This window comes from Colletotrichum costaricense (assembly GCF_030867565.1).
Source record: "Colletotrichum costaricense strain IMI 309622 chromosome Unknown Scaffold_11.1, whole genome shotgun sequence".
Taxonomy (NCBI): domain Eukaryota; kingdom Fungi; phylum Ascomycota; class Sordariomycetes; order Glomerellales; family Glomerellaceae; genus Colletotrichum; species Colletotrichum costaricense.
In genome coordinates, this window is record NW_026848240.1 from 1,706,002 (window position 1) to 1,730,927 (window position 24,926).

Genomic DNA, 24,926 nt, shown 5'->3' on the forward strand with positions numbered 1-24,926 from the left:
TAAATATAATACTTAGTTAATCTATATTCTTTAAATATAAAAGAAATAGGGTATTAATAAATAAAATATAAAAAGTTATTATTTTAAAATACGTCTCTATTTTTACTATACTTAAAGTAACGATTTTTTTATTTAGGTTAAAGCTAATTTTTATAATACTTATTATTAATATATTAAGTATTATTAGCATAATTTTTTATAATATTTAGAATTACCCCTTCCCTCTTATTAACTATTATAATACCTTAGTATTTAAGATAATTTTATAAAAATTATTTAGGTCGTATTTTTTACTTATATAAAATACTTATACGAGCTTAGTATTTAAATAATTTAAATAATATAAAAAGGACCCCTTTAGCTATTCTTAAAATTACTTAGTACTATTTTCCTTTTTTAATATTAATAAAAGTAGTATTTTCTCTTTAAGTATTAAAAAAATAAAATTCTATACTATTAAATTCGTCTTTTTATCTACTTCTATATCCGTTATTTAAAGGACTTTTCTTTACTATTTATAAATAAAAGCTTACTTATTAAGAGCTTCTATTATTTTTTATTTATTTAGCCTCGTATATTTTTTAAAAACTAAGAGTATAAAAAAATAAATAATTAATATTATTAATTTCGTTATAATTTAATTCGTTAATATAAGGGGTAAGATCTTTTTTATTTTCTAAATTTCCTAGGGAGGGTAAATACTTTAGGCCGCTATTTTAGCTACTATTACTAAGTTCCCTACTCCCGGATCTATCCTTATATATAATAAAGAATTAATTAAACTAATAAAAGCTAGTTTTATTATTTATTACTCTTAACTTTTTATATTATTTATATAATTTAGTACGCTCTTTTTTAAAGTAATTACTTAACTAATATCTATCCTTTTTATAAATAAAATATTACTTTTTTTATTACTTTATTTATAAATTAAATTTCTATTTATTTAATAAATCTAAGCCTCTTTATTAATAATTATTATACTTAGTTTCTTTTTTTTTTATTATATATTTAATCGACCTAATATTATTAATAAGGGCCGTTATATATTTAAAAATAGGTTTAGTATAGTATTTTTATTTTAATATTAAAACTAAATCTTAGTTTTAAGTAGAGTATTTTATATTTTTTAAGTACTTAATATAAGGTTATTTTTATTTTTAATACGTACTAAATTATAGTATAAAAATATTTAACTTTTTACTTATTAATCCCCTTATTTAGCTAGGTTTTTATTAACTTATTAATTTAATTAATAAGCTCTTTAAAGATTTTTATTTATAATTTACCCTCTATTATCCTAGCTATAAATATAAAAAAAATTATTTATAACTTAAATAAGAGCTTTAGATTTTTATTATAAGTCTCGAAATAGTTTCGGATTACGTTAATAATACTAAAAAAGTAGTTCTAATTAAAATTACGTACCGCTTTATAATAATAATTAGAGGCTTTATTTATAAATACGATATTAATTACTAAATAATATTAATATTCCCTAATTTTAACTTTTTTATAATAATTATAAAATATTATTAGGGTTTTTTATAAAACCTCGTACTTCCCCTTAGAATATAATTTCTTTTTTAAAAAAATCTTTTTAAAATTTATAAATTACCTCGTATTTACTACTATACTTTTAATATTTATATACGATCCTTATATTATTACGTATTATTAATAACTTCGGGTCGTTTACCTCCTTTTTTATTAATTAATTAATACTAAATTTCGTATTAATAATAATAATAAGCTATAAATTAAAATAAATAAAATTATTAATCGTTATACGTCTAGTATTATATTTTATTTTTATATATCCTTTTATAATAATAGATTATTATTAATAATTATAAAAACGAAATCTAAGTTATTTACCCTTTTTATAAACTTATTAAAATAATTATACGTTTTATTAACTTATACTTAGTTCTATAATACGAATTCCTTTTTTATAATCGTTATTACTAAGATTTTATATAGTTTTTATAATTATAATTACGCTAATAATACCCCTTATTTATAAAAAAGTTTATTAATTACTTTTATAATTCCTAAGCTTACGCTTATAAACTATTTATTTAGTTAGTAATTAAAATTATTTACAATTTTATAAAATAAAAATTACCCCTATAGCCCCTTTTTTTTATAAACCTTAATTAAATAAATTAATATTACGTTAATTTACTTATTATTAAGCTAATTCGCAATCCTATATATTTACGTTTTTTAATAATCTAAGTTAATATTTACTTATTTATAAAAAATTAGGATTTTATTTAAAATCGGGTTTCTTCTTCTTCTTTCTTACCCTAACTTACTAAAAGTCGTACTCTAATTTATATTTATATTAATAATTACTAGCGTATTTAATTTTAATAAGGATATATTTAATTTACGTACTAACTATATTAAATCCGTACTTTTATTACTTAACGAATTTATCAAAGTTTAAGTAATTCCTATTTCCTCTTACTATTTTATTACTACTTTTATTTTTATTATTTTTAGTAATTACTATTACTTTTTTAAATTGCTAGTTATTATACTTATTAAGATCCTTTTTTTATTTAATATAAAAAAGTAGGTTTTAGTAGTTCTCTTTTTAATAATAGTAATAGACGTTTATATTATTATAAAAAAACGAAGTAATTAATCTTAAGATTTTTATTAGTTACTAATTTTTGCTATTCTATATATTTTTAACTTCTACCCCCCTAGGCCTCGTACTTTACGTAATTTCTAAATTACTTCTTTCTTTAACCTACTTTTTCTAGGGTAGTATTTTAAAAAAATAATTAAAAATAAACGCCGGGTAGTTCGTAAAAGAGCTGGATAAGTAGTTAGGAACTAAATAAGCTATTATAAGCTAAATAAGTAGTTAAGTACGGTTAGCGAAGTTAAGCCCTCTTTTTTATAAGATCGTAAGTTTAAAAAACTTATTAAAAATACTTACTTACTACTTATACTAAGTAAAGTTAATTATTTTAAAAATCTTTTTTTTAATTACTTTTTAATACTTTATTTTATATCTCTTAAGTAATCTTTTTTTATAACTTAATTATTATTAAATAATTATTATTTATTAATAATTCTTTTTATTACTTAGTTAGTTTTTTAAAATTAATAATTTCGTACTAAGAGCTAATATAAAAAAAAGCCTTTTAGTAGCTTTTTAAAGGATTTCTTTTTTCCCCCTTAGATCCTCGTTTTTTTAGCCTTTTTTTTAAATTAATAATAACTTTATTAAGAGGTTATAAAACTATTTTAAAATAGCCGCTTTTTTTTTAAGTTAATTTTTAAAATTTATAATATTTTTAGCTTAATATTATTAAAATTTTTAAATCCTCTCCTCTCTTATTAAACTGTCCCTTATATTATATTTTTAAATAATACCCGGGGGGTAGTTAAAAAAATAATAAAAAGGTTATTTAGATTATGAGCTTATAGTTATATTTATAAAACCCTTATAATAATAAACCTTTTTATATACTATAGATCTCTTAGTTTTATAACTCTTATAAAATTATTTTTATTACTAAATAAAAATATTTACGTTTAAAAATCCTTTTTTTTAATTACGTAGTACTCTTTTATACTATATTATTAAGCTCGTTTATTACGCTAATTAATTAAGTAAATAGTCGCTATATAAGTATCTTTTTTTACTAATTTAACTAGTTAATTTCTAATTACGGGCTAGCTATAAAAAGGTTATTTAATAAAAAAACTATTTAAAATAATAATAAAAAACTAGTTATTTAAGTAGTTTTATTAATTAATATAGTTTAATATAATAAACGTTAACTTTTTATAAATAATAAAAGGCTACGATTACTTAATTCTATATAATATTTAAAAATCGCTTCTTTTTTTATTTACTTTTATAAAGTTAATTAGTATAAATCTCCTATTTTATATAATATTAAGAGGTCGTTTTTTTATATAACGAGATACCTTACTAATTTATAATAATAGAATTTAATTACTAATTAGTATTAATATTCTTATTATAAAGTAATTAGTTTAAATTATAAATTAATAAAGAGATTAATTAAATTATATAAATTTATATATAAGTATAAAAAGGAGGTTTTAATTATAAGTTAGGCTAGCTATAATAATCGTAAATAGGGCCCTTAATTAGCCCCTGCGTAGTTAGCCGTATGCTGCGGTCGAATTAGACTTCTAATCCGACACAAAGATCTTGCTAACTAAACCAGAAATCTGTCAGGGGTTTTGCAGAACCTTTCCCTCCTTGCGTCGTCACTCGAACAAGAGACCTCTATTTCGGCATTCAAGGCACATCATCTCCACGCTTGTCGGCAAACTCCACTCGCTGTCGGAAAACGTCTCGACAAGCCGTTGTCCGGATTCAACGAGGGAAGTAGATGGGAAGCAGTATACCACAGCCTGAAATGGCCTTTCTCCGCTGATGACACTAAGAGCCTGCTTGCACAAATTGAAGGTCATCGAAGCACTAATTCTCTGGCCCTGTCTACAGACACTCTCGAGAGTATGTTGAAGTGTTTGGAAAAGCAAGACAGCATCATTGAAAGCATCAGTTGATTGAATCAGAAAGTGGAGCGCCTAACTGCCATTCAGATCAGGATCGAGTATGATGAAAAGCGTCAAAAGATAATCGACTATTTCATGAGGGTCAAACCTCAGGTCAACTTACAAACGTCGAGTCGATTACGCCAACCCCTGACTGGACTATGGCTCACAGAGAGTAATTCTACGTTTTTTAAGTGGGCTGACCTCCCACGCTCCGGTCTCTGGTTGAGTAGGATCCCCGGAGCTGGGAAGACGATTCTATCCAGCATGGTCATTGAGAAAACCCTACAAAAAAGCAGTCAATCGGTCGCCGTAGCATTCTTCTATTGTGATTACAAAAACATTGACAGCCAGAAGCTTCTCAACGTCTTAAGCACAATAGCCGTCCAATTAGGCCAGCAGAACCACGAGGCTTTCGGCATTCTTGAGGAATACCACGCGGGGTTGAAATCGGCAAGTGGTCTTAATGCAGAACCTGGGCCAAAAGATTTGCTTGATCCGATATTGACCATCATCTCGGTGTACGCAAAGGTCTTCATTGTCTTGGACGGGCTTGACGAATGTGGAGACAACGTGGCGGAAGTAGCTGAAGCTATCAAATTCCTTTTTGAGGCATCGTTTTCCGCCAGCATTGCAGTGTTCAGCCGAGACGAGCCGGTAATTCAAGACGAGTTCGCAGCTGAGTTCGCTCATATCGAGATTGCGGCTCATACAGAAGACCTCGATATCTACATCCGTGCCGAGATGGCCCACAGAAGACAACCGCACAATCTCAGCATCCAGAATCCGCTATTTGCCGAAGAGATCCGGCACCAGCTTGTCAACGGAGCACAAGGAATGTGAGCTCAATTCCACTCTCTCACCAATTTGCGATACTTAATGGTTCCAGGTTCCGATGGGCATCATGCCAGCTAGACTATCTCTGTGATCCGAGTACCAACCGTGCCCGGCGGGAAGCTCTGACAAAGAAGCCCCTTGATGGCCGCTTGTACTTTTGGGAGGTTGGAAGCTGTCAAGATGCTTCTTCGCAGCGGCGCGGCGGTGGCCTATACTAATGAGAAAGGGACACGTCGGAACGCCTTCACAGTTGCGGCACCTCATCCTCTCATCCAAGCATGGCTTCTTGTTGGTAGATTTCAGGATCAACAAAGATTGTGTGCTGATTCAATTTGGAAGTGCTGCGACCCAGAAGTCGGGTATTGAAGTGAAGGCTTCAAAGTTGAGTGGAAGCTAGTAGGCACGAACAAGCGGCTCAGAGGCGAGTCTATGCTTGACCCATTCAACAAACGTCACCGCCTCAAAAGATGGGCCAATGGCCGGGTATTGGTTCGGTGAGTCACACCAGGATTCCACTGAGAAGGTTTCCACGGCGATGATGATATGTCATGATATTGATTCTCCGTTGTCATATCCTACCTTATGTCATGACTATCTGCCTTTTGGGTATTCGTTTTTTAGACATGGATTGGTGCCACGCCTGGCGTTGTTATCAACTCTTGATTAGCGCGGTGTTAGCCACTAATCAGGAGTTGATACTAACGTCATCGCAAGCAGCATACACTACTGACTTAAATCGAGTGTCACAATTCATGCCATGTTAGTAGTGTTCCGAGAAAGGTCTCGGCCCAGAACGTCCTCCCTATGCGATTACGTTCGCTCATTGAGCAAACCGAGAGTCCGTTGCAAGGGTGACCCTTCATTCCTGTCGAAGTCAGAGGATTTGAATACAGTAACAGGCTCGTTGCACTCACGTCCCGAAGCAGAACGATTCATGATGTCAATCATTTCATCAAATCGCCATCTTGTCGTAATTTCTGGCAACACCACGGCCTTCTGATGATACAATGCAACTTTCCAGGCGATCCGAGCAACGCTAATGTGTGTTGGTAATATGACGTGACGAGAGAAACCCAGTTGACATGACCTGAAGACGCTGGCACCCTCCCACCGGCCTCATGATGCGTGGGCATCGTAAGTCCCGTTCAAAGCTCAATCAGTGTATGTCCCTATGCCGAGACATGAGGCATCGAATTCGCCTTCTTTGCCGAAAGTACTTACCGAGCCTCCAGATCCATCGATGAGGATGACCTACCTACTGATTTCAGATATAAATCCAGGCCTTCAAGGCTAACCACCATCAATATGAAAGTCAGAACGGCACCGCATACATAACTCGAATAACAGCACACTCTAGCCATTTTTTCTTTGCACCTACATATGTTACACGAGATCTAACCACCGCTATCATCAATATATCAGAAGATGAAGACTCAGATTACTATCTTGACTTTGACTGCCACCGCACTCTGTAGTCCAATTCTCCTAATCCACCGCGCCCAGGTCGATACCACAGTTCAACTCCAGAGCCGCCAGACCGGAACAATAGCAAAAGAATACACGCAAGGAGGCTGCCGTGATGTCATCTTTATCTTCGCCCGGGGTTCTACGGAAGTCGGAAACATGGTAAGTCCCCGCCGCGCTTCGGAGTCCCGTGTCCGGATAAGCCTAGACCGTATTCGCGATGTGCATGAGGGGGAAACGCATATACACATCAGATGACTGACGTCAAATCTTCCAGGGGTCGACCGTTGGACCTCCGACTTCAGACGGTCTGAAGAAAAAGTACGGCGAAAACAAAGTGGCGACAGAAGGAGTTGATTACGCCGCTGGTCTCACGACCAACTTCCTCCCCGGAGGAGCTGATCCCGTCGGCGTTGATGAGATGAAGCGGCTTTTGACCGATGCTACCAATAAGTGCGACAAGTCAAAGGTCGTAGCTGGAGGCTATAGGTATGCATATTCCTGCGGGTTAATGCAATATCAACGACTTGAGACTGACAATGGAGTGTTCTATAGTCAAGGAGCTGCCACCGCACATCGCGCGATTGAGAAGCTCCCTGATGCAGTCAAGAGCAAGATCTTGGGGGTCGTCACCTATGGCGACACCCAAAATCAGCAGGACAAGGGCCAGATTCCCAACTTCCCCAAAGACAAACTGAAACTCATTTGCAACGAAGGCGATAAGGTGTGCACTGGCACTCTCGAGATCACGCCTGCTCACCTTGATTATGAACGCCATGTTCCCGAGGCAGTTGACTTTTTGACCGGTAAGATCGGCAATCTTTGATATCTACCACAACTTGCACACTAGATCGTCTTTGACCTAGTACCATTTGACATATGTTTTGATTTAGAGAACATCACGGGGGACCACGCAGCAAGCGAGGATGGTGCTGGGATAGCTGGAATTACTGAATCATGTTTTGATATTGTAGATGGTGTTGACCACAATTAAAGCATCTTGCCATACTCGATCACTTCTCCCGACCCTGATTCTACTACACTACGGCTGAGGCCATCCGAGATTCAAACTCACTGTCAGTATGTTCGATGCTCAAGAGTGACGATAGCGATATCTGGGACGCTCGTCCAGTCTCTCACATGACTGCCTAATGTCACTACATGTATCCGATCTAACAGTACATGCATTACGTATCTGGTCCTGAGCCAGGTCCGTACTACATTATTAAAATTGTCCGAGTAAGCTTGCGATGATTTGTGACAGCAGCTCATCCCCAATTCTTCATCCCGTTCCTTACCCCTGGACTCTAGCAGTCATCATATCTTCTTTTATGATGTCAGCGGCCCTTTCGGCAACCGCATAAACAGTGCTCTGGATGTTACCCAAGGGCTCAATCGGGAAGACACTGGCATCGACAATGCGAAGATTCTTCGCCCCATAGAGCCTTAGTCGCTCGTCAACAACGCCACCATCCTCCTGTGGCATCATAGCACAACTGCCCGAAACATGGAACACTGAAATCTGTCTTTGACGCACAATCTCCTTGGCAGTCTCCAAGTTGTCGCCCATCAACTCGGGCAAGCGTTTCCCTCCAGGCTTGAGTAGCGAGCTGAAAGGTTCAGTGCCTACGATTCGCTCGACAAATTGAACGTTGCGGGCCAGAAGCTCCAGGTCGAGGGGATTTGAGTTGTATTGCGGATCCCATGTTGGCAACGCTTTGAAATCAGGGCTAGTAATGTGGACCGTTCCCCGAGAAAACGGGTGGTTCAACACTGTCATAACAGTGATGTAATTCTCCGGCTTGGAAGGCAAAATGTACTCGGCCATGTTGGCTGGATGATCATTAATCGTGATTTGAGAAGGAAAAAGCAGGTATTCGCTGCTTGGCTCGTCCAATGTCTCGATAAGAGAGCGCACAAGCTTTCCAGTCGGCGAGCTCGCATGCTTTCCATGTGTAGCCAGAAGAGATTTCTTTGCGTCTCCTGACAACAGCCCGTTGTTGTCGGCGAGAGGCGTGTAAGCAGCGCTAATTGTGCTCTGGCCCAGTGGGCCCTCACGCGTGGCCATATACTGGCCGACAACAGCGTTGAGGATGTTTCCGTCTCGGAGAACATCCGCTGACGGCACTCCTTCATTGACCTCAAAGCTTTGGCAGACAATCGGGTGATCCTGCAAGTTCTCTCCAACATTGGAATTATCAATCACCACAGGAATGCCGTGGCTCTCGAGCAAGTCTCTCCCACCAACGCCAGACAGCTCCAATAGCTGAGGTGTTTGGAGAGTTCCTGCAGCAAGGATCACTTCCCCTTTCGCCTCGATTATCTTCTCCTCGCCAGCCTTGCTGACAATGAGAACGCCAGTCGCAGATACACCGTCTCCGGCAGTATCAAAGATGACTTTCCTGACCTGTGTCTCGGTCAAGACTACCAGGTTTGGTCGTGCAGCCACTTCCGGTGTGTAATAAGCGCTCGCCGCGAAGCTTCTCGTCTTGTTCTCCGGATCAATGCTGCACGGGTTCTGAAAAGCACCATAGGCCTTCCCACTCCGAGGATCACCAGTCACGCCAAGGCCAAGCTTATCGAATGTGCTCATCCACGCAGCGTTCATAGAGCTGTAGCCTTCGCCAAAGGAGACCTGAATTGGGCCTTTTCCGCTCAAAGTTTGATCGTGGTAGTCCAGCCCAACTATGTCCTTTGCGGACTGGGGAGGAGGATGATCAGTGCCAAACTTGCGGAAATAAGGCGCCAGCTCGTCGAAACTCCAGCCGGCGTTGCCCAGCGCACCCCATGCATCTAAAACTCCCCTTGATGGATACAGCATCAACATGAAGTTTAAGGCAGAGCTGCCTCCAAGCATTTTGCCTCGTGCTTGGTTAATTCTTCGGTTGTTCAAACCAGGCTAGCCAAGGTCAGATGATTGCAGTCGGCCGATAAAGGGGTTGGCTCACCTGAGGCGCTGAGGTGAAATTCCAGTCATATTCATCCTTTCCATAGACGCCTGCCACTAAGCCAGGCATCAAGACCAAAGGGTCCGCGCTCTTGTCGGCACCAGCTTCAACAACTAGAACACGAGTGCCGTTGTCTTCGCTAAGGCGAGAAGCCACAACTAGACCCGCTGTTCCACCACCTACAACAATGTAGTCGAAAGAGGAATCGAGATCTTGGAAAGAAGACATGGTATTTCTTCTGAGTTTTTGGCGGCTGTAGTCAAGATTACAAAGGGAGAAAGACTTTAACTTCAGCTTGCACAAGAGGGTTTTCTTATCTCAACTGACGTGACTTCGCCTAGTGTGCGATGCTAGGATGGATGGCCATCAACACTCCACAGTAAGCAAGTAGGCACACATTCAGCCAACTGCATGAATCTAGCCTCTGCTGGTAGGATAGTCCGCAATGCCCTGGTCAGAATCCACTATCGCAGTCTTTGGTTGCATTCGTTGGTTGTCTTTGGGAGAGAATACCAACACGACAGGGCCTGAGTTCATCACGCTTTCTTGATTTCCGGGCGAACAGCTCATGAGCTCTGAGCGACCTTATTCGAAAAAGGCACAGCATATCGGTTTTCTTTCTACTCGCAGACCGAAAGCGAGTTTCACTTTGCGAACCATTAACAACTGGAAGCCATGTCTATCCACTGACACAGGCTTGGACAAGTGGATATGGGGATGCATGTACTTAGCCTGCTCCCTATGTCTGTAGCCTTCCGCAAGTTAACATTTGTATCCTCAATTTGACAAGGTCGAAGTAGCAGTTCTGTTACGTGTGCGGTTCCGAGGATTCAGGCACCTTTCACTTTGGTTCATAGAGGCATTCAAGACGCGTTGTTACCAGTGCGCATTGCCGAAAAAATTTCACCTTGCTGACCATGAGCTTGTCAGTGAAACCAAAGATGGATGATGTCCCGCGCAACCCCAGCAAAGTCCATCTAACGGTTGGAGCTAGGGACGGCACCACGGGTCTCGTCCCGCGGCGAAACTCCCCGCGCCGCACACTCACTTGACAGATACGGATCGGCGCAGAACTTTTGTGTGGATGACGCAAGTCAGTGGATCACTGCAGGGGATTTGCTGCAGGCATTCCGAAAGCTACAGCGCTAGCAACATCTATCGTACCATGCGTGCTGTGCCAACAGTCCCAACCAACGGTGCAGAGGGCAACTCTTGAAGAATGCATACATTGGCCTCGGCCCGTAGTGAAGCGGTCATGATGGAGGAGTTAGCTGTTGCTGGATTGATTGGCTGATTATTGTCCTCTCGCTGGCAAGCGCCTGGGAGCTTGAACATTATGCGCAATCAGCTGGGCCATTTTCCTGTGGCCAGAATTAATGAAGTGTCAAGTTACGCTAGCTGCAGTAGTCGGCCTCGTTAAACTTCGAATAGTCACAAGGAGACGCCAAATTTCTGGCATTACCTCTCACTGTCAAGGCCTAGACTCTTTCGGCGGCAATAATAAAGTTCAACCCGTTCCGTCTTGCGGCCTCCAGCGGCTGCATTATTTCGGTCGGCTTGGCAGAATTGCTGAAGATTCTGGCTAACCTGAGCCTAGCGTGAACGTAAGATCAGCGGATGTTGGGCAGCTGTGCCGCATACGAGCATGGCAATTTCCGCTTGCTGTGATGCGGAGGTAATACTCGTTTCCGTGTTAGGCCGCCTCACAGTGACAGGACCAACACCAGTGATCCGCGGGCACGAGTAAAACAAGCAGGGGCTCTAGCGAGCTTCAAGCGTTCGTGTCTAGCATGTTTAACAGCAGGATATCTTCAGAATCCAAAATGAGATGATGGGTTGGTTTCTTTGTCTTATTTTGGATTTTGTCCAAATCCGAACGATCGCGCTCGACAATATTTCCTTCAATCTCTTTGAGGCGAGATGTAGACAACGCCTTCTGGGTAGTTCTCGCTACTGCCCGCTATTATGGCGTTCCATGCTGTCAGCTTTCCAACCTTGCCGATAGTCAAGGCTCATCTTCTCGTGAACTGCGTATTGGTTATCTTCGCAGTTCTTATAGTCACGCTCCGTTTCTTCGCACGCTTCTCTTCGGGGGCTAAGCTGTGGTGGGATGATCTCCTCATTCTCCTTGCAGTGCCTCAGGGCATCGGGATGTTAGTAATCCAAGGCTTGTGTGAGTACTCGGCCCCAAAACGAGGAACATAGTTCTGAATGGACCTGACGAATCTGCTATCAGGGTCGCCCATGGGTATCGGTTACCCGATCACAGACACCCTTCCAAACATCGTCATCATCCTCAAACTTCTAGTTGCCTACGAGTTCATATTCGCGACCTGTATCAGCACCATCAAACTCAGCGTCATGTTTTTCTACCTTCGAGTCTTTGTCAACCCAGGACTCCGAACCGCGACAAAATTCGCCATGGGCTTTGTCATGGTCTGGACAACGGCCAACATCCTCCAGGTCTTCTTGATTTGCCATCCATTCGAGGCAACATATAATCCAGCTGTCACGGGCAAGTGTGGAAATCAGATAGCATCGTTCATCGCCATCGGTGCTTTCAATGTCATTACAGACATCATGATTTTGACATTGCCGATATCGACTGTCTGGGCACTCAAAATGAGTACGCCTGCCAAACTTGGTATCATCGCCGTCTTCTCAACAGGCTTGATGTATGGCTGCCCTTGTATCCCTCCCCTTTGGCTGTAGGCTAACAAGAAAACGAAACAGAGTCAGCGTAGTTGCCATCATCCGCATCGTTAGCCTCACCAACCTCGATCTCCAGAACTTGACTGAAACAATGATATGGGCCGACTTTTGGTCGACCGTGGAGCCGAATTTGGGTATCATATGTGTTAGCATGCCGATGCTGGGATCACTGTACTCGCGGTGCACAGCTCGGCGGGGTGCTTCAAAGCTAGACGGGCCTTCGGACGCCAGCGGCTACAACAATTCGAATAAGTTGAGACGATCGCACCCAAGCGCACCTGGTACTATCGTTTTGGCTACCATATACTCCCCGGAAAACGATGTACGCTATCGGTCTGAGGTTGCTTCGTTCGGACGTAACGGAAAGAACGATGATAGTGGGGATGACTTCGAGTCACGCCTGACCCCTGAACAAGAGCTTTTGGGCAGAGATAAAGTGATACAGGTAGAAACGCAGTGGACCGTGTCTCGTCAAGAGGCTTGATGCATTTCTTTACCAAGAGATTCAAAGTTTTCATTTGTGATAAGTTTGAAAATTTGACCCGACCGCCCTCGGCTTAGTTGTGATTGAGTGAGGCAATTGAGGTGGCCAGGTGCGAGAGTATCAATGCTAACGCTCGCATATTACACTTGGACAATTGACGACGGTTGTCAGATCTTGTGGGCTGAACACATGGCATCATACTAATTGCTCCCCTTTAAGCTTCTTCGAGAAACCTTCATAAAGTAAACAGGAACAAACTACAATTGAGCGGCATGGCGTCACTCGGCGCCGCCTCTTATAAAATCCCGAGGCCTCGGTAACGGTTACCTAATCAGGAAAACCGGACCCGACGCCGACTAGCACGGGCCGTGTCTGCGTGGCCGTTCGACTCGTCTTTGCCATGACGTCTCACGACGGCCCCGAGATTTTACAAATTTTCGGCTTCCTTCTTTCTACTTTCGTCTTCTTTCGGAAATCCAGCCCGTATTGGACGACGACTTTACCGAATATGCCCAGTAACGCCTCAAGCTCTAGAACCCACAAGTCGTGTGATGCATGCACGTCGCGCAAAGTCCGATGTCCAGGTAGGCGTGCTTGATGCTGCGTCGACATGTGCAGATATCTCAATGGAATGATAGCTAATCACCAAATTAGGCCCAGGGTCATCTGGAACTTGTACCAACTGCACGGTAAGATTTAGCACCTATCAGCATAATTCTCGCGACCTCTTTCGACGCCTGTACTGACACAATTTCCGTAGAGAAGGAAGAGCGAGTGCGTTTTCGGCGTGAGGAAACTGGCCCGCAGGCCAAACAGTACGTACCCTTTCGTTGCCATGTCCAAGGCAATATCGATTTTATGTCTTCGGGGCTCTTGAGGACTCATTAACAATCTTACGGACGATTAGTTCAAAGACAATTTTTCCCTACGAGCCGGTCTTCCGGCACGCCTGATGAGATACAACAAGGGTGCACCGTATCGGTTTTAGACTTCGCAACACTGCCAACACCGGCATCTAAGTCACCGGATCCGACAATCTCGGAGAAATCATCCACTCCCGATCCAAATGCCCGACGGCCCGCCCCGCACCGGATTCCGGAACTCTACGTGGATCGAGTACTCGATAGAGCTCGTAAAGCTCCGAGATCAACCAGGCCTTCCGAGGCCTCCAACTATGTCAAAGTAAGCCCACATTGATAGCCCCACTTTCTTGAACTTCTGCTCACTCCGAAAAGGGTTATGGTATTTTTGGTAAGTGCAATGTACTTCTAAGGGGAAATTCCATATCTCACCCTACCATCTCACGTACCCAATGACGCCCTGACCAGTAAGTCATAGGCGGTACGAAGAATTTGACCTTCTTTTCTGAAGGGAGATTGAAATCCCTCGCACAATGCCTCGGCCATGAGAAAGTCCACGATCTGGTCGGGCGAATTGCAAGCGCTGTTGAGGAACGCGGGAGGTTCGTCAAACTCCGTGCTTGTAGTTTGAATCGTCGACCTGAGCGCCCGGCCTGCCTTGACGACAAAGCCCTTCTCGCAAAGTATGTTAAATGTAAGTAATCTTCTTCTCCCACTCTTCTTGACTGTTATTTCGCAATGAGCTTATCATAAGCAGTATATTTTGAGCAAGTACACCCTCGGTTCCCGTTCCTCGACCGCGACGCATTCGAGAGGACTGCTTTTAGTCAGGATCAGCCTCACTCTGCGCCCAAAAGCAAGTCATGGATATGTCTCTATCATTCCGTTCTTGCTCTTGGTTGTCAATACGACGGTGGTGGGTCTTTTGAGCCTGGGGAAGGTGATGCATGGAAGTTCTTCTCAATCGCTCTAGCCAACTTTGCCGATTTGATCATGCTACCAGACACTCTTACAACTTTCCAAGCTGTAGTAGCAATGATGATATACTCGCTTGGTATTGCTGGTATTGTGCTGGAGCACGTCCTCATGTCAGAAGCTGCCCGGCGAGCACAGAATCTCGCCGACGCCAAGTTTGTCGGAGCCGCAGCAGACGCATTCCGGCGGACTTTTTGGGTGTTTTACTCATTGGAAAAGATCAATAGCTTCCATCATGGTAGATCATCTGTGAGCTCAATCCCCTGACTGACTATTTTGTCTCTTCTGACTGACATCCCCGAAAAGGCAATCATGGACTGCGATATATCCTGCTCCGTTCCATCCACACCCGAATCCTTCTTCTCTGGCGGCTTCGATTGGTTTTTATGTTTCGTCAGCCACGCGCGTCTGCTATCCCGGGCAAACACATCACTCTTCTCTGTTGGCGTATCCGATAACCCCGGGGAGTACCACCTAGACATCATCGATCAGCTTCTGGACGAGCTCGAAGATTGGAGAAACTCACTGCCGGATAACGGCTTCAGGCCAGGCGGCTGGGTCAAACCTCACTCAATCATTGAAGACCAAGAGCGTACAGTTGCTCTAGTCACACATTTTCTCTACTACAGTTTCCTCCTGACGATTTCTCGAATGGCTTTGAGATACTTGCCAGTGTCAGAAAACTCTCCAGAATATTCTCGCCGAGATGAAACTCTGAACACTGTAGAGCACAGTGCTCGTTCCTTGCTAGAATTGATCTCGATAATAGACATGTCGCCCTACACCCCCATGTGGTAAGTCGCACTTCCGATCCCAGTGTGCCTTGAATAACATAGGTCGTTACAGGATGATGGCAACAATTCCCATCATGGCCTTTTTTGTCTTATTCGATCTCGTCATCCATAATCCTCGGCAAATTCATACAGCAACCAACTTGGCGTTGCTTGACGTGGTAAAGGGCCACTGCAGCCGAATGGAAATGATCTCGAATGGTGCGATACCAGGATCCATGGTTGGCGAGTTTGCACAGATCGCTCGAAGTTATGTGAACGAGGTCAACGGACGGAGTCCAACCGGCCTGACACCACATGCGCCATCTGAAGCATTCCAGGCACTCACTACACAGCCTCAATGGTCACTGCCCCAGCAACCCAATTATGACGTCGCTTCAACGGACATTCACACGGACTTCTCGACTGTAAGTAAACCTATCACTGGATACTGTCAGCGAGCGGTACTTCACGGGAGCGATGTAGCATTAACGGAAATATTACAGATGAACTTGGCCTCTAACTCGACTATGACGGGACGTATGGATATCGAAGCACCCGCGGTTGTCCCCAGTCCGCTCGTCGGAACTGACGTGATGAATCTCTTCGAAGGCTGGCTCCCCGACCTGGATCCCATGTTCTTCCACACTATGAGCGCTCAGAACAACATGGACCAATCGACATCTCAGCATGACTTCCCGATTTCCTCGGATCCGTTGTATGGACATCCCTCTTGACGTATAATATTATTGTACCCAATAAACTCCCGTTACGTAGTACATCCCGCAAAATATCAAAATTCAATTACGATGTCCAGTCAGGCAGCCTAAGTCGATGTGCATAACACTGTGAAATCAGTCGGTTCCTGGATTTCCCCCCTCCAGGAACTTGAAGAATGTCAGACGATTGCCATCGTTATCCTTAATAGTGAATTGACGGTAACCCCAAGGCGTATCTCGGATAGCTTCGACAACTTCGACTTTTCCCTTGGACAATAAAAGGTCGTGGAACTGGTCCAGACCTGCCGTGCCCAAAGCGATCATTACTCCTCCAGGATGGAACTCGTTTGGTTCGCACAGGAAGAAGTAGATGTTGGCAGCAGCCTTATTTCCTGTGTAGACGGAGCAAAAGTAGAGCGGAGAGTCATCACCATTCTCGGGCTTGGTTCCGCCCAGGGTGAACCCCAGCTCGCTCGTATAGAAGTCGACTGTGGCAGCGATATCCCGCGAGCTAAGCGACGGGATTATCTTCCAAGCCGACCCGATACCCTCGCCTTCGGCCATGTACGTGAATCCGGTGTTTGGTGCGTAACCTTTTGCCCAGTCCCCGATGGGATAATTACATGCGTTAATGTTGTTACTTCGTGGTATTCGAGACTGGGGTCTGCCTGATCGCACGGATCAACGCGGCTTCTCCCTCCTTCTTCATGCACTCCGCGTTAGGACAGTTGAGGCAGCGCAAGTATATCAGATGGGTTGGGTGAACGGACACCGAAGGCCGATCGATGACTGATGTCAACATCTATGCCGCGTAAAGAATTTGTTGTGTTTAGAGAGCGGTGAAGAAAATTCTAAACCGGACCACCGGCACTACATGAAGGAAGTTTCAGACGAATCGGTTGTGGTGGGTGTGATGGACAACGTCATGGTCACATTCGAGTCCAAGCCCATCCGCGTGAGGGACACACTCCTTTTCTTTTCTTCTTCTTGGCCTGTCTCTTTCAGCCTCCTCCTTGGGTATTTCCCCTCTTTTTCATCCGAGACTGTGCCCCATCGGCACCGTCAGCAAGCCAAGATGGTAACCTCAATCCATTGGCTAAACGTGGCCTAGCTCAGGTTGCTTCCGCATTTTCGGAGACTACCACGACTACCTAGATGTAGGAAGTTGAAGAAGGGTCAGGTGGACCGAACTCAAAATGCAAAATTCGCCCGGCATTGCTGACTGGCCCGTCATCGGAAGTGCCCCGCGTGAGGGGCAGCTCAAACTAAACTCGTTTGTTCCTGGATTAGCAAACTCTTATGCCGTCCGACTCAATAACGTCGGTGATAATAAGCTCGGCGCCGGCGCGCGCGGGGTTTCCAAGAGTTCGAAAATAGCGGATTCTCGCCGAGAGTCGCAGGCCAAGCAGGTTCATTGCATCGCATTAGCGATAGGGTATTGATCTCCTTCAAGCCCTTGTTGCCTTTAGTTAGACGTTTGGTGGGAGCTCCACCTCTGATGAACAGGAGCTGTAAGATTATGTTTGCAATGGACTGGATAACAGCACGACTTATGGAGTGTTTCAAAACATAATATTAAATAGATCAACCCGTATATTCATCGTAGGGTATTAACTAAGAACTAGAAGGTTCGTAGATTCATTACTGCGTTCATCATTGCGCACTTAAGAACTGTAATCGTCGCCGCAAAATTGCAGCTAAAGCAGCCAAGAAAAACAACATCGCTTCAACACATCCGTGTCGCCTCTCTAGATAATTTCATATCTGCGCAGAACAGCAAGTACCAGGGGCGGAATGCCTCGTAGATCGTTCTCATCGGGGCCAAGTCTGGAAAAGTCATCATTTCCCCTGAGGGCTTCTTGAGCAGCGATATTTGCTTCGGGTGTATCAGCGGCACTGATATCCGCAAAGGCAGCTTCCGCGTTGGGAAAGTTGGTGATCGGAATAGCTGCAGCTTCAGCTTCGGTGACAGGACCCGCAAGAGCCTTGTTTCTGTCGCCGACACCAAGGGCTCTTGCCACTCCGGCAAGAAGATCAGTGAGCACAGGCACGGCCTTGGATGGGATCTTGATCTTCCCAGCACGACCATCGTACTCGTCGATGGCGGCTGTGAAGTTGCCCTGAATCTGGTCGCTAATCTGGGTAGCGATGGGTTGGAAAGTTGGATCAAGCGCTTTGGTAAACTAGGCAAGAGTCAGACAGGCACTCCTCTGGATCACAGAAGACGTTTAACTTACTGCACCACCCAAATCTCCGGCCTTGTCCTTTTGAATAACCACAGAGTCGCGAATAAGACTTCTCACGTCCAAGATTCTGAAGCCAGCCTTGTCGAACTCTGGACGCTTACCCTGGACCTCAGTCAACAAGTTGTTGATCTCCGGCTGGAGACTAAGGAACTGTGTGCCGATCTGGGTCCTACAAGTGACAGGGTTAGCACAGACATTCCAGTTTCCCATCGGAGAATTTCAAGAAACAGCGGCTTACGATTCGTTTGCCGGCAGGGTGTTGGTGGCCTCTGCGGACTTTGTGCTGACATCGATGGTACTTCCAAGGGTGACAATCGCCTCGTTTACTTTCAGCAGCCCCACCAAGCCTTTGAGTGTGCCTCCCTCGAAGGGGACAACTGTATCATTGGCTTCGGCAACCCGCTTTCGAAGATCTGCGATCTGGTTTTGGAGGGCAGCAGCTCCTCCTCTGACAGGCTGATTGTCACCTTTGCCTCCCTTCCCTTTGTCTTTGTCTCTGCCGCCGCGGCCTTTTGCCTCTGTTATTGGCATCGCCATCTGGGCACTGGCCACGCCAAGGCAGAGAAGGAATGATAGGAGAATGTAGAGCCTCATATTGGTAGGCGATTTGGGATAAGTCGGAAAGTAAACGAATGGGGCAGAGTTGCTTGGAAAATGATGGCACAATCTCGTGATAGGTAATTGTCTGCTTTGGGATTTTTGGCTCGGACATGGCGGATAAGATCGTGGGATAAGCCATCACGTAAATACTCGGAATGAGACTTTCACGAGCCGTGACGCCGAGGCAAATTCAGCTACAATATGAACGGGTCTTGATAGATGAACAGGGCTAAGGGTAGATGAGGTAACGGCCAGCCTGACCCCAAATTGACCAAAGAGCCGAAATTCATAGAATCGGCGACTTTGTGACGGGCCATCGCGCCGGCGGGAATCCCAAATCTCTGGGCAGAAGCAAGGGTCGAGCATGATGCCACGCGGGGTTCAGTCTGTAACCACAAAGTTTCTCATCGAAGCCATGCCCTTGAACCCATACAAGCATACAAGTTGGGGGCCCCGTGGGGAACTATGGGCTGCCCGCGAACTGGTGCTGAGACCCCCCTCATGAAACACGGTTGGGTGGGAGACTCTGGACACCATCTTACATGTTTGACCAATCAGACACTTGATGTTTCCGAGTAGACTCGCAACTTATACTTTTAAAGTCGTCACCAACAGAGGAAGACTTCGTCAACCTATCTACTGATCCTCTATTACATATAACATACGGATGCCTCGACAACAAGAGCCGCGAATAAATGCCCAGCACCTTCCCTCGGGATGGACGGGGGCTTTGCTTCCCATGTCACCCTCCATTCTTGAATGAAGAGGGTGGCCACTGGTGGGATGTGATGAAATAGAGATGTCGCTTTCGCTATGCAACGTTCGTGAAGTCCTGGGTGCACCCTCCATCTCCCCTTTCAACTCTACGTCACCATGGAAAGAAACTGCCACCAGACGATGGGTAGCTTCTGCCATGCATCGGCTGAAAGAGGGGGGATCTATTCGTCTTTCATTGTCTAGACCGCCGTCAAGGTTCCCCGCCCGTGATTTCGCGCAATTGGAGTTCATGGGCTTGATCAAATGAGGGATCAGTGGGAGAAAGCCTCCATCGTCGGGCTTTTTTGACTGCCCATCACATCCACCTCCTCGGGTTCGGTGAAGTCATTGAGCCGTCGCCTAGAGGTCGTTGGACCCTTGGCCCAAGCTGGCCATCCGATGCAATGACTGTAAGAACAGATGATGATCAAGGTCTCTGTAATCACTCTCGCCTATCGCATCTCACGTTCCTTCTTCTTTACAAAACTTTGAGACACCGCTACCGGAGCTCATCTACTGGCCGCAGATGGTGGGCTACTAGGCCCTTCTGACGGCTCGGAATTGGAAACCACACAGATGCTATGATCTTGGTCGGAGCTCAAGATCTGAGTGATCTCATGACGGGCACCCTCGATGGGGTTACCGGTAGATACGCTACCGACGCTGACAAGCAACCCTGCTTGCGTACATGCACTGCGCTGCACAATCAAAAGTGCGGTCGACAGAAACTATCATCTCTTGCATCCTCAAAGCTGACAGGTTAATATGTAATTTTCGTGTTGTCCTAATCGGGCATCTGCGGGAGATTTCACTGACTCTCCTACCCATTTGAGTTCAGGTCTGCAAACCGAGGCGGTCCTAATCTGATCACGCGATTCGTGCCCCGCACCATGGTTTGATCGGAGGTTGGGAGACAGCGGGAGGGAATCAGAAGAGAATGGGGGGAGAAAAGGCAAGCAGCCGCTGCGAAAGTCTAGACCAGCACGGAAGCAGCTCTTCGAAGTGGAGAAATACCCGTCTTAGAATTCCGGTGACCCAACACGGGAACGCAGGACTTCGTTCAAGGAGACCCCTAGGCAGGCGATGTTAAACACCGAGACGGCGTCCGAGAAACGCGGTGGAGGTCGGGTCCGGTGAGAACTTTCTAGTTAGACGAACAATAAGCTTAGGTATGTGCTCAAGCTAAGCCTTACAACCAGAAGAAATCCGCAGTCACTCAACAAACTAATGTAAGGGCAAAGGGCAAAAAGAATAGTCCCCGCCTTCTCGTCAACCTGCAAAGCTAAAACAATCCTACCGTCGATCAATCTTACTTGAGGCTCTGCGAATGATTCGGCACAGGTCGAGAGTGCTCTGTGCTCCCACCCACATTCGCCGTTTGGACTTGGGGCATCCGGTTTCGGACGATACTGTCCCATTGAGGTGATTTATGTCAAAAACGAAGTAAGCAAGTAGGCTGACAGACTCCCGCTGAAGTCGCTCTGACATCATTACGAGAAGGAATGAGATCATCTAAGGAGATGTTATAGAAGTTGCGAGTCCCTTTTATTAGATGGTTGTAGTACAAAAACGGATCCGTAATTGCCGGCCAGCAATTACGCCTCATTTACCACAATGGTGTTATGAGTACTCTCTCTCGGATCTTCATCCATTCATTGGAACGAGTGATGCGATTGATCCAAGTTTTTTGAGAAGTACATAACGTCAAGTAGCAATCAGTCCTCTAGTAGGACCGATGTGCTGCCAAGTGATCTGAACAGTGGCCGTCAGGATGTCGTGGATGAGTTGCAACGACACATTCCTCAGTACATCATGGACATGACAGTGAAGAACTCTGAGAAAATGAATTTTCGTTGATGTCAGTTCAATTCGTGATTGATACCCAACTCGCTTCATTTAGATATCATGTGTGTCTGGCTAGCTCATTTGGGTAGAAACGCCCCATCCAGCTGACGAAACATCTCCTTCTGCCACGTACTCCTGACTTCTGACCAGGTCTCGGGTTTTTGAGGGTCGACGAAATGTGTCCTGGGAAGTTTTTACTGGTGAGCGATCATGCCAGTGTTGTTTGGGAAAATAGGTACCTACCGAGACGCAGACGTTTTCCTACCATCCTCTCGATGCATTCTTCTCGAGCTTCAAGACTTTGTCCACATCCTCGTTCCACACACGCTCTACAGGTTGCGTGTAAGAAGGGTCAACAGCGATGCCAATCAGGAGAGCCCGGGGCCTTGGATGAAGGTTATGCAGGATGACACCAAGGTTATGAGGACTGTAGCGGTATTCTTCATCTACCTCGGTGAGATCCATGCAAGCAGCGACGTAGTAAGGCGTGTTCTGGAACATTGGTGGAATGTCGCTGATTCCACGCCCGTGCCCGAGGCCGATAACAACCACGGTAATATTCTGTTTCATTGCTGGAGTCGAGTTCAGGATGACTTAAGCTTCTATAAAGACCAATGCGGGCGATAAAGCACATGTATGTAAGCAGTGACGACACATCGTAAAGAACGGACTGCTGGTCTTACTTCTCTTGATTATATTTCCTAGCTTGGTACCTTACCTTATCTGACATCATTTGATCCTATATGTCTCGGAGCTCAGAGTGACATCCTCCCGCCTAGCGCCTCAGTTGAGAGACGCCAGACGATTGAAAGCACCGGCTCAAAGTAAACATCAGCGCTAAAGTAGCGCTTATTCGCACGGGAAGATCCGGCCTCCTCTTAAATCGGTAGGTATCCAAAGGCACCCAGCATCGCTTTACCTCAGGGACGGCATTTAACTCAACTACCGACCTGCCCATCATTCGCATAGTCGCACATTACCGACATCATGTTGCAATATGCGATACCTCCAGCCTTCAAAGACAAATTGCAGGTGATCAATGCTCACGACCAGCGATCGGACGACGAGATCTTTGAATCTCTACGCTGCCACGTACCTGTTGTAGGCGAGAAGAACGTATGGGCCTACTGGGATGGCGGAATTGATCAACTTCCATCGTGGTGTAGGCGCAACGTGATTGATTGGGTTCGCATCTGCGGTCCAGACTGGACTGTTCGCGTTCTTGACAACGTGCCAGGGTCGCCAAATCATGCTTTGGAGTTCGCACCAAAGGAGATGCTTCCCAGGTGCTTTATCGAGGGTACCATGACTGGAAAGCATGTTGGGCAGCATTCATCTGATATGATCACTGGGGCATTGTTGTACACCTACGGCGGTGTGAAAATGGATGTTGGATGCATTCTTTTCCGTGACTTGGATCGTGGTTTGTGGTCTGCCTTAGAGGATCCTGAGTTACCATACGAGATCGCCGCGCCAATTCAATTTGCGCAGTATTTGGCGAATCACTTTCTCGCGTCGAGAAAGGGCAACCCGTTTATCAAAAGATGGTAAATACACTTCTACTCCATGAGGATGTATTAAGCAGAGGAAGCAAGTCTCTTGATCATATCTTGTACTATGCTGACTACCCCAGGCACGACCTTTTTGTTCATCTTTGGGAAGACCGTGAGACTAGTGAGGGTATAAACACTCATCCACTGTTAAGCCACGTGAAAGAATCCTTTTCCCTCTCTGAATCCAAAAGCAAGGGCTTCAAGTGGGACTTCAAGGTCTCTTTTGAGGAGCTCCTGGATTACGTCGCCCAGAATGCATGCTGGGCACGAGTGTGCATGGTCGAGGGGGGCGATGACGATTCTTTCAACGCATCTGAGTACTGGATGTCGCACGTCCTCGTCATCGACGTGCTACAGGAGCACTGGGCTGCGAAGACTCTCATCGGTGGGGAGAACTTCGGGGAGCATCTCTATGAGTTGTTAGCGCTCGGTCTTGACACTGACCCAGAGTCAGAGTGTCACAAAGAGGCCTCCAAGTTAGTGTGGACACTGCTTTCTGAGACAAGCATGCAAAAGATATCCCGAGGGTCAGGCCTCGTGAACTCTCTGCAACCTGGAAGTGTATGGGATGATAGACCAGGCGCAGATTGCCAACCAGGCATATTTGGAGGCTTGTTGCGATATGGTGCGATAAATTTCACTCAGAAACGACAGAAGATTGCGGTGAGAACCCCAGAGAAAGCAAAGACGATCTTGCGAAAGGGCCTTCTTGAGTCTTGAAGAAGTTGTTTCTATAAGTAAAGAACGGCAATAGAATCGCTTGATTGGAGAGCCTGGTAAATTCGAAATACGTCGCACGACACACAATCTGGTAGCCACTGAATTCCAGAACAAAACCCACTGCGCCTTAACATAAGTTAAGCTGAGGCGCTGGGTACATGGGACCCTGATCTAATATAATGTCAACATTACTTAGAAGGCTACTATGGTTCCTCTCTTACTTACCCTTACTAGTAAGCGACGAGTCTTCGTTACAGCCTGTAAGATGCTCGGCAAGCAGTAACCATCAATTCCCCACCTAGAAACAGCGAAATAGTTGACTACTCTGATAGTTCAACCCTATTTTCATGTGTTGGAGTTTCAAAAGTTCTTGACGATGCAGTGGCGAACTACGGGCATGGCTATAAGGCAAACAGATATTACCTAAAGGAGGCGAGAGGGGCCTATCAAGAGAAGCTTCTTGTGCAAGACTATTACCAATCCGTGAAGGATTTCAGAATCCCAAAGTTCCTATGCAGTGAGACAAGAAGCATAATCGCGGCGTCCACACACTTGCCACCCAAAAAATCGCTCATCAACAGCCTCAAGAGTTCCCCGCCTTTCAAACTTAATCAACTGACCCAACTACTCGGTCATGTCAGAGTTCCAATATCACGCACCTGCCTATCACCGTAAGTAGCCAAGCCTTTAATCACCTTCCAGAAGCAGACAGCTCGAGGAACTAGGTGCTCGGCGAGCTTCTTGGACCAAATTGACAGTTGCTGCGCACGCCTACGAAGCTTAGGCGGCTGGGGGGTCGCCAAGACCGCCAAGGTCAGCTTGGTCCCTATCGTATGGAACCAAGCTCTGCTTATCATGTACTCTCATATTGGCCAAGCTT

The 24,926-nt window shown here is 44.6% G+C and overlaps 9 protein-coding genes across 9 annotated transcripts; 5 read left to right on the forward strand and 4 right to left on the reverse strand.

Annotated features, from left to right (window-relative positions):
• Positions 1-4,488: 4,488 nt before the first annotated feature.
• CCOS01_10907 (uncharacterized protein) lies at positions 4,489-5,612 on the forward strand (the record flags this gene model as incomplete). The annotated part of the gene is made up of 3 exons (XM_060459060.1): positions 4,489-4,516; positions 5,030-5,396; positions 5,447-5,612. Coding segments are annotated over 3 exons (561 nt in total), but the record flags the coding sequence as incomplete, so codon positions are not given.
• Positions 5,613-6,819: 1,207 nt separating this feature from the next.
• On the forward strand, positions 6,820-7,684 carry CCOS01_10908 (cutinase; the record flags this gene model as incomplete). Its single annotated transcript, XM_060459061.1, has 3 exons — positions 6,820-7,020; positions 7,136-7,347; positions 7,414-7,684. 3 exons carry the CDS (start codon positions 6,820-6,822, stop codon positions 7,682-7,684), a joined length of 684 nt encoding a protein of 227 aa, XP_060310863.1.
• Positions 7,685-8,152: 468 nt separating this feature from the next.
• On the reverse strand, positions 8,153-10,034 carry CCOS01_10909 (GMC oxidoreductase; the record flags this gene model as incomplete). Its single annotated transcript, XM_060459062.1, has 2 exons — positions 8,153-9,757; positions 9,807-10,034. 2 exons carry the CDS (start codon positions 10,032-10,034, stop codon positions 8,153-8,155), a joined length of 1,833 nt encoding a protein of 610 aa, XP_060310864.1.
• A 1,983-nt stretch (positions 10,035-12,017) lies between these two features.
• On the forward strand, positions 12,018-13,002 carry CCOS01_10910 (uncharacterized protein; the record flags this gene model as incomplete). Its single annotated transcript, XM_060459063.1, has 2 exons — positions 12,018-12,481; positions 12,540-13,002. 2 exons carry the CDS (start codon positions 12,018-12,020, stop codon positions 13,000-13,002), a joined length of 927 nt encoding a protein of 308 aa, XP_060310865.1.
• Positions 13,003-13,402: 400 nt separating this feature from the next.
• CCOS01_10911 (uncharacterized protein) lies at positions 13,403-16,344 on the forward strand (the record flags this gene model as incomplete). The annotated part of the gene is made up of 10 exons (XM_060459064.1): positions 13,403-13,586; positions 13,657-13,691; positions 13,763-13,817; positions 13,910-14,184; positions 14,238-14,253; positions 14,341-14,556; positions 14,620-15,086; positions 15,144-15,631; positions 15,684-16,035; positions 16,114-16,344. The coding sequence occupies 10 exons, from the start codon at positions 13,403-13,405 to the stop codon at positions 16,342-16,344; spliced, it is 2,319 nt and encodes a 772-aa protein (XP_060310866.1).
• A 117-nt stretch (positions 16,345-16,461) lies between these two features.
• On the reverse strand, positions 16,462-16,890 carry CCOS01_10912 (glyoxalase family protein; the record flags this gene model as incomplete). Its single annotated transcript, XM_060459065.1, has 1 exon — positions 16,462-16,890. One exon carries the CDS (start codon positions 16,888-16,890, stop codon positions 16,462-16,464), a length of 429 nt encoding a protein of 142 aa, XP_060310867.1.
• A 1,184-nt stretch (positions 16,891-18,074) lies between these two features.
• CCOS01_10913 (uncharacterized protein) lies at positions 18,075-19,166 on the reverse strand (the record flags this gene model as incomplete). Its single annotated transcript, XM_060459066.1, has 3 exons — positions 18,075-18,509; positions 18,564-18,741; positions 18,811-19,166. The coding sequence occupies 3 exons, from the start codon at positions 19,164-19,166 to the stop codon at positions 18,075-18,077; spliced, it is 969 nt and encodes a 322-aa protein (XP_060310868.1).
• A 2,564-nt stretch (positions 19,167-21,730) lies between these two features.
• Positions 21,731-22,343, reverse strand: CCOS01_10914 (uncharacterized protein; the record flags this gene model as incomplete). The annotated part of the gene is made up of 3 exons (XM_060459067.1): positions 21,731-21,762; positions 21,907-21,956; positions 22,039-22,343. The coding sequence occupies 3 exons, from the start codon at positions 22,341-22,343 to the stop codon at positions 21,731-21,733; spliced, it is 387 nt and encodes a 128-aa protein (XP_060310869.1).
• A 417-nt stretch (positions 22,344-22,760) lies between these two features.
• CCOS01_10915 (capsule polysaccharide biosynthesis protein) lies at positions 22,761-24,046 on the forward strand (the record flags this gene model as incomplete). Its single annotated transcript, XM_060459068.1, has 2 exons — positions 22,761-23,320; positions 23,407-24,046. The coding sequence occupies 2 exons, from the start codon at positions 22,761-22,763 to the stop codon at positions 24,044-24,046; spliced, it is 1,200 nt and encodes a 399-aa protein (XP_060310870.1).
• Between the last annotated feature and the right edge of the window lie 880 nt (positions 24,047-24,926).